At 38.4% G+C, this 13,686-nt stretch overlaps 1 protein-coding gene across 2 annotated transcripts in view; it reads right to left on the bottom strand.

Moving 5' to 3' along the window:
• Positions 1 to 13,686, bottom strand: part of STIM2 (stromal interaction molecule 2) — a 101,127-nt gene that overhangs the window by 20,120 nt on the left and 67,321 nt on the right. For both annotated transcript variants that reach the window (XM_063457854.1, XM_063457853.1), the window contains exons 4-7: positions 9,617 to 9,728; positions 3,971 to 4,086; positions 3,703 to 3,880; positions 2,062 to 2,239 (exon numbers count right to left, since the gene is read on the bottom strand). In XM_063457854.1, coding sequence (XP_063313924.1) covers positions 2,062 to 2,239; positions 3,703 to 3,880; positions 3,971 to 4,086; positions 9,617 to 9,728 — 584 coding nt within the window. The remainder of the gene's footprint in view (positions 1 to 2,061; positions 2,240 to 3,702; positions 3,881 to 3,970; positions 4,087 to 9,616; positions 9,729 to 13,686) is intronic.

Genomic DNA, 13,686 nt, shown 5'->3' with positions numbered 1-13,686 from the left:
TCCAGGCTAACTAATGTTAATCATGTGTAAAAAAAAAAAATCACACATGTCGTCAGTAGACACCTTCTACTACAACCGCTGCGCTGGGAATACGCCTGCCAAGTGGAGCTGGAATCTCCCCTCCATTTGCTTCCTTCCTGCATTTTCAGCATTTTTTTTTTTTTTTTTTAATAAATAATCTCCTTCCTTGTCAAACCTCTCCCTTCCATCCCATATCAAACAAGTGCTCTGAATGGTGTCAACAGTCCAATAACTGCAAAAAGCATTTGATTGGACAACAGATGGGAAAGGAGTTATATGGCATGAGGTCTGGATGGGATGTGAAAACGCTCACCTAGAGCTTCACACAGCGCTGGATTCGAGGTAAGTTTTAATTTATTTACAAGGTTTTGGGCTTAATAAAGGGGGAGGACATATGTAGTGTCCAATAGAATATAATAAACTTTAAAAATATATATCAAAATAGGGTCATAGTAACACACTAATCTTTAAACTTGAAATTCCCTTGTTAATTCTCCAGAAGTTTAGTGAATAAGCCCAAAAAGGGAAATCCCATCTTGATAAGAACAGTTAAACAAAACTGTAAAGAACAAAAGCCAACACATTAGATCAATCTGTAGTTTTCAGTGCAGAGAATGCAGACAGGTCACACAATTAGTAGGAAGGTAGTAAAAGAGAAAAGCAAGACACAAAACATGCTTTCTTTTTATACACTACTCTATGCTACACAACACTTGCATGTGCAATAAAACTACTTCATTTTAGTGTACCTTTATAAAAGGGCATTGCCACCATTTTAATTGTATGTTCTTATAAGACAAAACGGGTGCGCGTAGCAGTTTAAGGTTTACTGGATCTCAAACAGTGTGAGAGCTGGCAGTAAAAAAAAAAAAAAAAAGCAAATTATTCTGACCAAGTTTCAATAATAAACTTCACTAAGCTTTAACTAAACTTAAAGGATGTTTTACAAAATGTGACTCAAAACAACTAGACAAGTATGTTTTTGAAGCATGTGATCATTCAGATACAGTCTCACTGGGAAAAAATAACATCTGTTCACGAGGAAGAAAAGTTGCTTCCAAAATAAGTAAATATGGATTCTAGCATATTTCATTAATATTAAGACTACAAGGAACTGTGGTGAACAGGCAAGGGAATAGATATGCAAATGGTTGGTCCAACTTTGTTCTGAATCTATTCTGGGCTATAATCAGCAGTCTGTCAAATAGGCACAATTCACAATTGAGGAAATAATTATCTAACTTATAAATGTACTCACTCAACAACGAAGAGCAGAAATAATAAGTGGATTGCTGAACTGGAGATTCCCTTCCCCCCATTTGGGCTATTATGACTCAAGGTGTGCCCAAAAGGTAATTTCCCAGATGCTGAACTACAACTCACTCTTTAAATTTACAAGGCATCATGGGTATTGTAATTCTAAAACATTTTGGGCATTTCTGATTTAAATATTTTCGTTTCCTTGTCAATTCTCTATAGTTTCCTGTTAGTTAATAAAACCCTGCACTTCACAAACTGCCAAAGGTCAAGAACATACCTTAAATTCAAAATAAATTATTCAGACAAAAGGCTTGTAATTTCAATGCATACTCCAAATACACTGCAATTACCTAGGTCTTCTCTCCCTGTAATTGTTAACAAACAATAAATCATCTAAGAAGCTGAGGTTATCACTGTGAAGTGTCAATCTCAGAACATGTCTAATTGCTGACTTACGGCTTTACCTGCATTGCTTAATTTGCTTTTAAACTGAAAAAGAAAGTAAATATATATGGCTAATGCTGTTGGTAGTGAATGCTGATGATATAGAAAAGAAAAGTTAATTATGAATGAGAATTTTTTTCCGCAGACTGCATTTTAGCACAGTAGAAAAGATCCTTTAAATGCTTGAAGGCTGGGTTTCCCTAATTTCACCACAAAATGTCAGCAAAGGAAAAGTGTTGGGGTGCGGGGCACAATAATGTATTTATACAGGTATTATATTTATACAATTTACAACTAATAACGGGTTGAAAAATGGAAGCCAGAAATTATTTCTACCTGTACTAGTTCTTCTTCTGCGTACTTCAGCCTACTCAATTCACATTCTGCACCTTCTCTCAGATCTTTTAGTCTGTGAGCTTCGCGTTTTGCATCACTGATTTCATCCATCAGTTTGCGCTCTAGGTTTTGCTTCTCCACAGCAACGGTCCTGTTCTCTTCCTGAGCTTTGTCTAGCCTTGACAAGGAAGCAAAGACATACATAGAAAAAAAAAAAAGTTAAATAAGACCTAAAACAAACAAAAACAAGTTTTGCACAGGTCTGCATAATACCAATAATATTGTGCATTAGATCGAAATCAGTTTGAATTTATAAACCTATTTTTTGTTTTACCTTATATATTTGGCTGGTTTGCACAGTATCTTACATATTAGTTGACCAACATATTTTACTACTTTTTAACTAATCATTAGATTGGATGCAAAATTTCCTTTGAAAGAAAAAAACAATTATATACAAATACATTTGGGTTACATTTGGGTTACAGCCAAACTTCCAGTAGGAGGTAATTATTTAGGAAGCAACACAAAGGAAGCTTCAGCTGGAAATCTCATCAAATGGACTTCTAGGGAGTAACTGGAGACATCCTGACAAACAGTTTTTTTTTAATAAAATAAACCATGAACAGGAAGTCCTGCATTATAAACCTAACAAAAATACTTTGTATATAATAATGTATTTACATATACAAATAAACGCAATATATAGTTTTATGGCTTTTATTGTGCTCAAGTCAATCACCATCATCTTGCAGTAAGCATATATTTTCTTAGTACCCCATGATAATGTCTAATAAAGATAACAGTTTAATAACTCTAGTTAAAATATCAATATTTATACTTATATTTGAAAGACTTAAAACAAATGGGGGGAAAAAAGTGACGTAGTTTGGTACAGACTGACCACAATCACTGGAAGCAATCTATAACATGAGACCAAAAACAGTTTTTATTAGAGTAACCCTTTGTGAGGTGGACAGGCCCCAACAGTCCAACTTGAAAAGAATAAAATAAAGTATAAAACATACCTCTGTTCCATTGTGTGCCACCATTGGCTGTGCATGCTTGTGTCAGTAGCTAGCCTGCAACTTAGCCAATGGAGCTGCTGGAGGTGGAATTACACATCCGGTAGCTGAAGGGTTTATCTCTGTATGTGCAGCTTTTCATAGCAAAATGCTGCACACGGACTTCAAGCCCCACAACCATCCTAAATCACTGAAGTGGTCATTGTGCTTGGAGTAACCTTTAAAGTGCTAGATTGGGGGGGGGGGGGGGGGGGGAGAATGTATTGTAGGTGGCCATTTCCTAACTTTACCCAGGGGTGCAGGTTGTGATCTGCCCTCTAAAAGCATATTTGTGGCACTGTTTAATCATTTGAATCTACAGTACAATGGAAAAGATATTTGGGAAACAGATGTAGATATTAATTGCCAAGTATGCAATCCTTGCAAAATTAAATTACTAATAGACTTAAACTCTGATAATCAGTTTGAACATTAACTCAGTGTTTTTACACTATCGGTAACTGTGTTTTTAGGCACCATGCTTTTTATACATTACTCTCATTTACAAACTAAAATAATAATATGCTTAAACATGGTCAGATTATATAGCAGTTATAATATGAATTATGTGTCCTACCTTTCTTGAAGCTCCTGAAGGCTGAGTTCTGCTTTGTGTAGACCTTCTAAATCTTTCATCATCTGAAATATGTGCTCTTTTGAAGTCTTATTCTGTGTATAGGCAAACCAGCACCCTCCAACACCAATCACGATAGACACAGTCAAGACAAAATCCTTCACCCAGTTATGAGGGGGTCCTTAAAAAAACATGTGCGTTTAAACATATGTACATTGTATGACAGATTGCTTTTCCATCCCAATAAGGAAGTGTGTTTGAGGGTACTTACTTGTCAATGGTCCAAATAAAACCACATCCAAAGCCTTTAGTTGAAGCTTTTGCCTGTGGCTCCGATCAATAATTTTTAGTTGTGAGATCATGAAGGCTGGTTCATTCACGGCTATCCTGTTGAGCGAAAGAGATAACACATTTTTATCAAGTATTAGCTTATCTTAAAATATGTTAGTATAGCAAACCCTGCTTAACCCCTTAAGGACCAAACTTATGGAATAAAAGCGAATCATGACATGTCACACATGTCATGTGTCCTTAAGGGGTTAAACCAGATCATTGTTGTGGCTATGGTACAACATGTCTGTTTGTGCCACCACCTTGATTTTGTTAGTCATGTTCGCCACCTAAAACCCAGCCACGCACTGCTTAGCTAATGAGGTAGTGAACTTATTTTTTACAGGAAAACACTCCACCATAAAAATAAAAGAATTTATTCCTACTGATGGTGTATTTAATTTTTAGTGTAGATTTAGGACTAACACTATTCCACATTTGTATTCCTGACCGTATAGGAGGGATGGCCAAATTTCATCTCTGTAAGAGCCTCACGTTAAAATTTTGAAATATTCAAGAGCCGCAATTAAATTTATTGGAGTATTCAACAGAATAAAATATTTTCTCATTCCAAATATTGTCCCATGTATCTTATTCCCTCAGCCCCTCAATGTGTCTCAGTAACTCAACCCCAAATTCATGTGTTTCATTCCTCCTCCCCCCACCCCCATGTGTATGAGAAACTCATGTTCAATTTTTAGTGTAGATTTAGGACTAACACTATTCCACATTTGTATTCTTGACCCGATAGCAGGGATGGCCAAATTTCATCTCTGTAAGAGCCTCACGTTAAAATTTTGAAATATTCAACTCATCCCCACCCATGTGTCTGAGTCCCTCAAATAGGTTTCATTTTCTCTCCACACCGTTTGACTTACCCACTTTCCCCCATGTGCCACCTTACCTCACCTGTTTAGCCTGGCAGAGCTGCGGCCCGCAGTAGAAGAGCATGTTTTCCTGTCCCCAGTCTGACAGGAAGCAGTTCTGGGCTCTCAGTGTGCACACTTCCTGTCAGACCAGGTAGAGGGGAAACAAGACCCTGGTCCATGGCTCAGCCACGCTGCAAGGAATGACCAGCAGGATGGGAGCAATGTGCAGTGTGCTCCCCTCCTGCCGTTCAGCCGGATCCAGCACCCCCCGGGCCAGTGAGCCATAAGGCGACCACATGTGCTGCCTTACAGTAGCGCCAAACCAGTAAAGTCTCACGAGCAGCATGGGATCGTTTAAAGAGCTGCAGTTTTGCCATGTCTGCCCTGAAGTGTTCCTTTAACTTTTTCTCTAAAATTTGATCAAGCAAAAGTGTGAGAAAATTTGAGAAAACCCAATATGAATTACCCAGAAATCCCAATATTTGAGAAACTTGAAAAACGCAAAATAGATTACTCTAACAAACACATTTGAATAAAGTATAACAAAGAAAATGTGCAAACACATTTCACAGTTTTATAACTTGCACATCATTTGTAATACAAAGATGTGTTTGGCTGCAGGGAAACTTGACTTCATATTTTTGTAATTATTACATTATTAAAGCTTGTTGAAGTACTTTATGTGTGAAGAGTGTGTCCTCTTTTTTTCATTTTACAAAAAGTACACTTTTCTAAACCTTGGCTGGCTATCAATCAGAAAACCAGTCTTGTTCTGGTCCTGTTACTTCCTTGTTGTTTAGGCCAGAGCAATTACCTGCCTTTGGGTTTAGCTTCACTGATCTACAACTGCTTTCTTGCAAATATTTCACATCGCGCTACTTTAGGAAGTCTGTGATTAGACAACCACAAGTAGTGTGGGCTGGGTATACAGCGGAGGGATTGCAAAATTTTCAGGCAAGACATCTGCAGATTTTAAGCTATTTTAGACATAACACAACAGTTGCATGGATAGATTATAGAAAGATCAGACAAATGAAAAATATATACGAAAGTGAAAAGGGGGGTTTGTAGGGTGCCTAAGCCAGGCAAGTAGGCAGTGTGTCTCCAACCTGGGGTCAAACCAAAATTATAATACCTTGTGGAGCAAAGGTCTCCGATCCGGAGTTTTCACTGATGATCATTGTAAATTTTTCCATTCTTAGCAAATACCACATATACCACATATTGGCATCAATCTGAGCCTGCAAAGGTGGGACAGCCTTCCAGATCTTTGCAATGCAAAATGTAAGAGCTGTATAGATCCTACATATAAAACCTGTGTGTTGCGCAAGAAAGGGTTATGCCCCTATATACTCTATTTAGGATCGCGGACAACGGATCCGGAGGAAAGATAACCTCAAGGTAACAACAGACAGCCTAGCAAACAAAGAATCCCACATTGGTTTTAGTTTGATGTTTTTGCCTATATTTTGTCATTCCGAGTTCAATTTGATTTAATTCGGATTATCGCCATAATTTAGTAACCATTATTATTATTGGTATTTAAATAGCGCCACTAATTCCGCAGCGCTTTACAATATTATGTAAGGGGGGACATTTACAATAAGTGAGACAATTACACAATGAAACAGGAACAATAGGTAGATGAGGGCCCTACTCAAACAAGCTCACAGTCTAGAGGAGGTGGGGTACAAAAACACAACAGGGCAACAAGGGTGACAGCCACCAGACAAGGTGTAAAAGTAGCTGAGCTGGAGGTGAGAGTGGAGTGTGGCTCTTTAGGAGAGATATGGATAAGTATTGATAAGTTACTATGGGAGTCCATAAGCATTTCTGAACAGATGTGTTTTGAGGAACTTCTTAAACAATTGAAGACTAGGGGGTGGGTCTGATGGGGGTAGGCAGGCTGTTCCAAAGGAAGGGAGCCGCCCGCGAGAAGTCCTGCAAGCGCGAGTTAGCAGTAAGGCTGCGAGCAGCAAACAGGAGAAGGTCACCGGCAGAGCGGAGAGACTGAGAAAGGGCATATCTTTGAATCAGTGAAGAAATGTAACAGGGGCTAGAGTTGTTTAACGCTTTATAGGTAAGGGTTAGCAATTTGAATTGACACCTATAGGATACAGGAAGCCAGTGTAAGGATCGACAGAGGGGCAAGGCATCTAGAATCAATTGTTAATATTAAGAGGAGTACAAGGTTCTAGCTCAGTAAATGTCACAGAACAGTCTGCTTATCAATATTAATACAACTTTATGAAGCACTTACATGATTAAAGGTACAGTAATGACATATGGGAAGCCACGGCTTCGCTCACCATATGTGTAAACCATAAGGAACAGGCTTACAAAACCTTGCTCAGATGGCACCTCACGCCCCTGAGACTAAAACAAATGGGCTGTGCCACCAGACATGCTGGAAAGGCTGCGGACAGAAGGGCACCTACATCCACCTCTGGTGGGAGTGCCCCCAGGTCTCACAAATATGGGAAGGAGTGGTCACGCTCGCATCCAATACACTAGAAATAGACATACCCAGAGATCCTTGGATATGGCTGCTCTCTAGACCCCATCCCCCCTCACGAGAGCACAGAATAAACTGGTGGCTAGACTAGCGCTGGCCACCAGATGTACGATAGCAGAACAATGGGGCAATCAGAACACACCTCAACTAACCACGATGATCAACAAAACACAAGAAACTATAGAAATGGACTAATTGTCAGCCCTACTACACGAAACAACATGACACTACCATAAGATATGGGACCCATGGGTTCTACATCACCTACCGGCACTATGAACGGAGACGCGATCCCCTCCCCCCCACAAAAAAGATCCCTTACCAATAGCACACTGGGGCCTCACACACTTATCCCCAATTCCCCTAATCCTACACAGACCCCCTCCTCTACACCAACCTCACAAGTGAAGGCACAATCATAAGAATGGAGAGACCATCCAACAATTAAATAAAATACCATATTTAGTAAAACGCGATCACCACACGTGAAATGACCCGCCAGAACAGGACAAAAATGGTTGCCAACCATGGGTTGGGACCATCAACACTCCCTCACTGACCACACCAACTCACAAAACAAACACACCAAACCAAACCCGAGATCCACACAAAACCGAAGGAGACACAAACCTGACGAACACAATAGTAGAGGAACCAAACACGCACCCACTTGCAAGGACGATAAGACACATGACCAAGAGACTTCCTCTACCCGAGACATACATAACGAAAAACCGAACCACTCAACCCAGAGTACGGACATGAGGTCTCGCTATAAACCACAATGGCATTGATAAAATGTAATGAAACTGCAAAGTATTGGATATGACTACTACCCTATACCTCACCTAAAATTGAAAAATAAAGATTTAAAAAAAAAAAAAAAAAAAAGGTACAGTAATGATGCATTTTGGATATTTTAAATCAGATCTGTTTTTGTCTTTCAAATTTTTTTTATTATAAATTTTATTTTTATTTTCATTTTCTTTGACTGTAAAAGTACAAAATTCACGTGTTTGTATGTGAACAAAAGATTATTAGACAATTGACATATCATGAACTATGAACACAATGATACAGTGTAATTCGGTATTTAACAATTATTGTGGATATGGTATTCATAATGCAGTCTAGACATTTGGCTGTCAGAATATATTAGATCGAGGTGTAGATCAGTTTATTAACAGTATTATGTTCTATTCACGGTTTTAACCTGTATCCTCATTTGGGGCTGTTAGTGTTTCTACTTTTATCGAGTGTACAGACTGTTTGAGGCGTGATATTGAGAGGACGTGAAGCTAAAGAATCTCTCCTCCCCTATGTTTATTCTCCGTCTCTAACCTTATTTTCTTCTTTTTCTTCTCCCTCACACCCGTTTATCTCTGACCCTTGGCTGTTAAGAAATTGCTCCATGGTTCCCACCTGTTTGTAAATTGATTTGATTTGCCCATTGCTGAGAGTCTTAGTTCTTCCATCTTATTAATATAGTCGACATTTTGATACCATTCCCTTCTAGGGGGTCTCTTGTTGTTTTTCCAGTTTCCTGTTGTTTTTCCAGTTTCCTGACCAACTTTGCTGCAGTCAGTAGGTAGTATATCAGGGAGTGTTTGAATTTATGCATAGAGATTGGAATGTTGAAGAATAATATTGTCTCAGGTTTAAGGGACAGGGGGATCGTACATATCTGTTCTGTGACTCTTGCTACCTCCCTGCAGAATCCATCTAGCCTCTTACATGACCACCAGATGTGTTGATTAGTGCCCTGTTCTTTCTCACATCTCCAACATAATGGAGAGTGGTGGGTATCAAGAGGAATACTGGAGTTCGTCTTCATCATTTTGATAAAGATTGCGGTCCATGCTTCCTCATTTATATGTGTTAAGAACGTCTTTCAAATTTTAGGTACATTTTAATTGATAGCTAAGAGTAAAATAAGAATTACTTTACTTTATGATCATTCCTTACTGAAGAAAGCTCTCTAACTTCACCTCACGCTGCCCTCAGACATCAATCAAGTTACACAGCAGGGGAAGGCAATTAACATTCTGAAACTGTCAGCAGGATGTGTAGCCCTACATTTAAGCAACAACTTAAAAACAGACAGGTAAAAAAATTTACAGGATAAACATAACACACTAGCTTAATTTGTGGCATGCGTCAGTGTGAACACAAGAGTAAACTGGGAAAGCGTGGTGGAAATTACCTTGGCAGAGTTGTTCCTTTCACAGAGTTCTCTCTGAAGTTTTTCTCATACTGGGGAAGTTCGACAAACTCAGTCAGCCACTGCAGAGTGTCCTCTTCTGTCCAGTTATGCACTGATGAACACAAAAATAGAAAGAGTCACATATAAATATTACAACGAGGGACTCAGTGGGATGTGGATTTAATTATTTTACCATGCTAACTAGTTCTGCTAATGGTACACATGTGCAATACATAGAGCTGTAATAGATAAACTCAATGTTTTATTTCTGTAAACAGATCTACCAGAATGTGAATTAAATTGTATTTTCTTGTGCTACTGCTGTCACTAAGGAGGAACTAAACAGGATCTATTTAAGGGACATTTCAGGAACACATTTTTTTTTCCTTTTTTTGTGTGTGGCCTAAGAAATTAAACTAGAGTGGTTAGGATGTCAGCAGTAGCCTGAAGCGGTTTTCCGGTAATGGGGCAAACCATTGGTCTGCACATGGCCTGCCTGCTTACCATGGTCCTGTTAAATGCAAGCCCTCTGGAATAGCCGGACGTACGCATCTGTATTCTGCAAAGCAGCAGACGCCAGATGCCGACAAGGCCAGCCATTCATTGGCTAAAAGCGTCAGATGGGTGCACTCAGCTAATGAATGCATCAATGCTTTCCCATGTGGATTTTGGAGACGCTGAATGTCATCATGCAATGTGTGAGGACATCCAGTGTCGTTTCACGAAGTCAGACTCCATGAAAATCCAGGAAGCATCTCTACTGGCTGTCTGGAACTAGAGGTTGTTGCATCCCATTGTACAGCACTGCAAATAATAATAACCCTGCAATTTCTCTTAACTTTTTTAAGAGTCCCACTTTACATACACAGCATTAGCTACACGTGCACATATAACAAAATAGACACAGACAATCCATTAGTTAGAATTCCAGGACTCCCATCTGTCCCACGTTTGACTGGACAGTCCCAATTTTAAAGTCCCCCCACTGCCTCTATTTAGTCACTGTCCCCAGGGCAGTACAGCAAAGCCGATCATTAGATGCACAGGCGTTGTGCAGCAGGCACTAGGACCATGCAGAATGCAGTACTCTTTGCATAGTCCTGCAAGTTGAGGGCCGGCAGGGATCTGCCCACCCATCCAGATTACCCAATGTAAGGAGATATGTAATCAAAGTGGAGGATGGAACTCGCTTATGCTTACAGTAATCCTTTAAAAATTGTAAAACACCATATACTAAAATAAAATCTAGAAACACCTTCATTACCAGTGTCAAAACATTTACAGAGGGTTGTAAAAATGCTACACTGTGGGCCAGATGCCAAGGCCTAAAAAAAATATTATGTGCCTGCTGCAACTAATGGGGACCAATTAAAATTGCATAGGACTAATTTTTGGCACTGATCCTTGTTACCAAAGAACTGCCTTGGATGCACATCAGGCCTATGAATCAAGGGGAAAAGAAGAATCTTGACAAATATTTTTATTTTATGTGATTAGACGGTTGTCAATGATAGCTTTGAAGAGCTAGACATTTATTTGCTGTGAGGTGTCATTAATTCCATAAGGCATTTCAATAATTTACTAGTTACCATAAGGGGCATTCATGTGATTCCACAACATGCTAAATGACCTGGAATACCAGGTCACACAGTAACTACATCATGACTTTGAAGTCTGTGATTAAATTACTGCCGTTTAGGGAAGATAAAAGTTGCACACGGTGGAAAAAAGGGATAATTTATTTTCCACTGCAGTTTTTCACAGAAATCATCTGGATCAGTAAAGGTTTAAATGATCTATACAGGTTGGCAAACAATCAAACAAAGCTAAACAGTATGTTCTTTATCTTACCTAGGTCATTGTTCATGCATGACAATGTTCTCAAATAACATTACAGATCCACAAATGGATACAAGTGCACTTACGTAAATGTACACAAACATCTCAAACATGATAGTTGATTCATTTTATTTTATTATGTTATGTTAATATTCATTTAACTTTGGCTAAACCATCTGAGAATTGCTATTTGTTTTGATGCTGATAATTTATTAGAACAATACTATTGACATGTTCTTAATGAAATGAACACTCGAGGCACAATGACCACTGGCACTGCAGTGTATTGTAGTGTAGTGCTATGAAGCTACAGGCACAGTAATAAAAGTAGTTTATTGTGAAACTGTTTCCAAGGAGTTGACAAAAATTTGAGTACCTATACCCAAAAGGCCATGGGCTAAAAAAATCTGCATATGTTTGTACGATATGACCGTGTTTACAATACTCCAAAGGGTAAAAAATTTTGCAGGTTTCAAAATACCAATTGGCCAATAGTTAATATTAAAATCCTTGTTACAGTGACATGGAACCCATAGACTTAAAATGATAAATAATCTTTAGGACTGGCAAGTAGTGTAAGGCTTATGATTTTAAATCCTGGCAATAGGATTATTAAGCACTCCAAATCAATGCATCCATTTTTGTGCAGTCAAATTTCCACTGACCGTTTTGGCACCACCAACTAGAATCTGAGGTGTTTGGCTGATTAGGTGTTGTAACAACCATTAGCAGTAATTAGCCGGCGAAGAATGAGGTGCAGTAACTAGGCACAGTCCATTTGTCCCTTAGCCCAGTGCATAGGAAGAGTAAGCATTTCATTGCTGACGACACAGACATTAAAAACCACACTAAGTCTTCAGTGAATACTATTCTACCAATCTACTTTTCTATTCCTACCCTTTCCTTTTGTGTCACTTTACCCCACTCCCTCTAGCATGTAGGCTCATTGAGCAGGGTCCTCAATCCCTCTGCTCCTGTGTGTCCAACAATTACATGTCTGTTAGTCCACCCGTTGTACAGCACTGCGACATTTGTTGGCGCTATATAATAATAATAATGGCAGGATGCTGCAAGTTGAGGGGGTGAGCTTTCATTGTAGGAAATTCTTTAAAAAAAAATGTTTTTGTTTTAGTTGTTTAAAAACATATTTTAAGAAACTGCATCAATACCTTCTTATCAATATATCCACTACAATAATAGGTTATTGTTTTATTATATTTACTTATCCCCATTTTTCATTTGTGAGAAGTGAAAATAAAATACAAAGTAAAAACCATACATCCATCTTAATGCAATATCCATAATTGCTATAAACTCTGTCACTTGCACCTGGCAGTCAACATATAGAAAGCATACAAACAAAAGGAGAAATTAAACAATATTTATCCTCTTCATTTGCAATGCGTAATTTGGCTTTGCCTTATCTGAATTGGGTTATGATGTCATATGTTTTATCTTTAATATAAATTTAAAAGAAAGCAGCATCTCACAAAAAGAAAGGGGAAAAAAAATAAATAGGTAGGTGACTTTTCGTGTTTTTTTTTTTTTCTCTCTTTTTTTTATACAACAGTGTAAAAACTTCCAGATTAATTTCCCTGTAAAGGTGTTGCAATGTTCCAATAAAATCACGGGGATTGTGATGTGCCATGTAAGGGAAAGAACGAAAGCAAAGTTTTCCCCCTTTCAAAAAAAGCAAAATGTTTTGTGAGATGTTTTTGTTGCTAGAGCATCAGTTCTGTCATTTTTCTTTCTAATCCTTGTCTTATGTTACGTCACTGCACACAATGCTGGCTGAACTCTCCCACCCCAACTTAATTCTAATCAGTGCTCTCAACGCTTCAAATCTCAAGTGTGCCTGATCCGAACATTTATAAACCACACAAATGAAAAAAAAATATCTACACATATTACACATATCGTATACCCTAACCTCATTTAAATGTCACTAGGGTGACATTTCAGAAGGAAGCATTTTTATTTTTTTAGTTCTTGCCATTAAAAAAAATGCTCATAAATGTGCAAGTCAAAACAAAACAGGGGCAGTTAAATCCGACTAGTAAATGTTATATTGTACTGAATTTTAAAAGAGCTGTGTTGCCTCAAACAGATGCCTGGTTTGTCTGCAATGGCCACCAAAGATTTAAATGTTTGTATTTTACTTGAGGCTTTTCTCTTTTTGCCGGTTACAATTTCATTTTATCGGATTTTAGTAGCGGATCATAGTGCATTAT

This window comes from Pelobates fuscus, chromosome 6 (assembly GCF_036172605.1).
Source record: "Pelobates fuscus isolate aPelFus1 chromosome 6, aPelFus1.pri, whole genome shotgun sequence".
NCBI lineage: Eukaryota > Metazoa > Chordata > Amphibia > Anura > Pelobatidae > Pelobates > Pelobates fuscus.
This window is presented reverse-complemented; position numbering and strand designations above follow the sequence as displayed.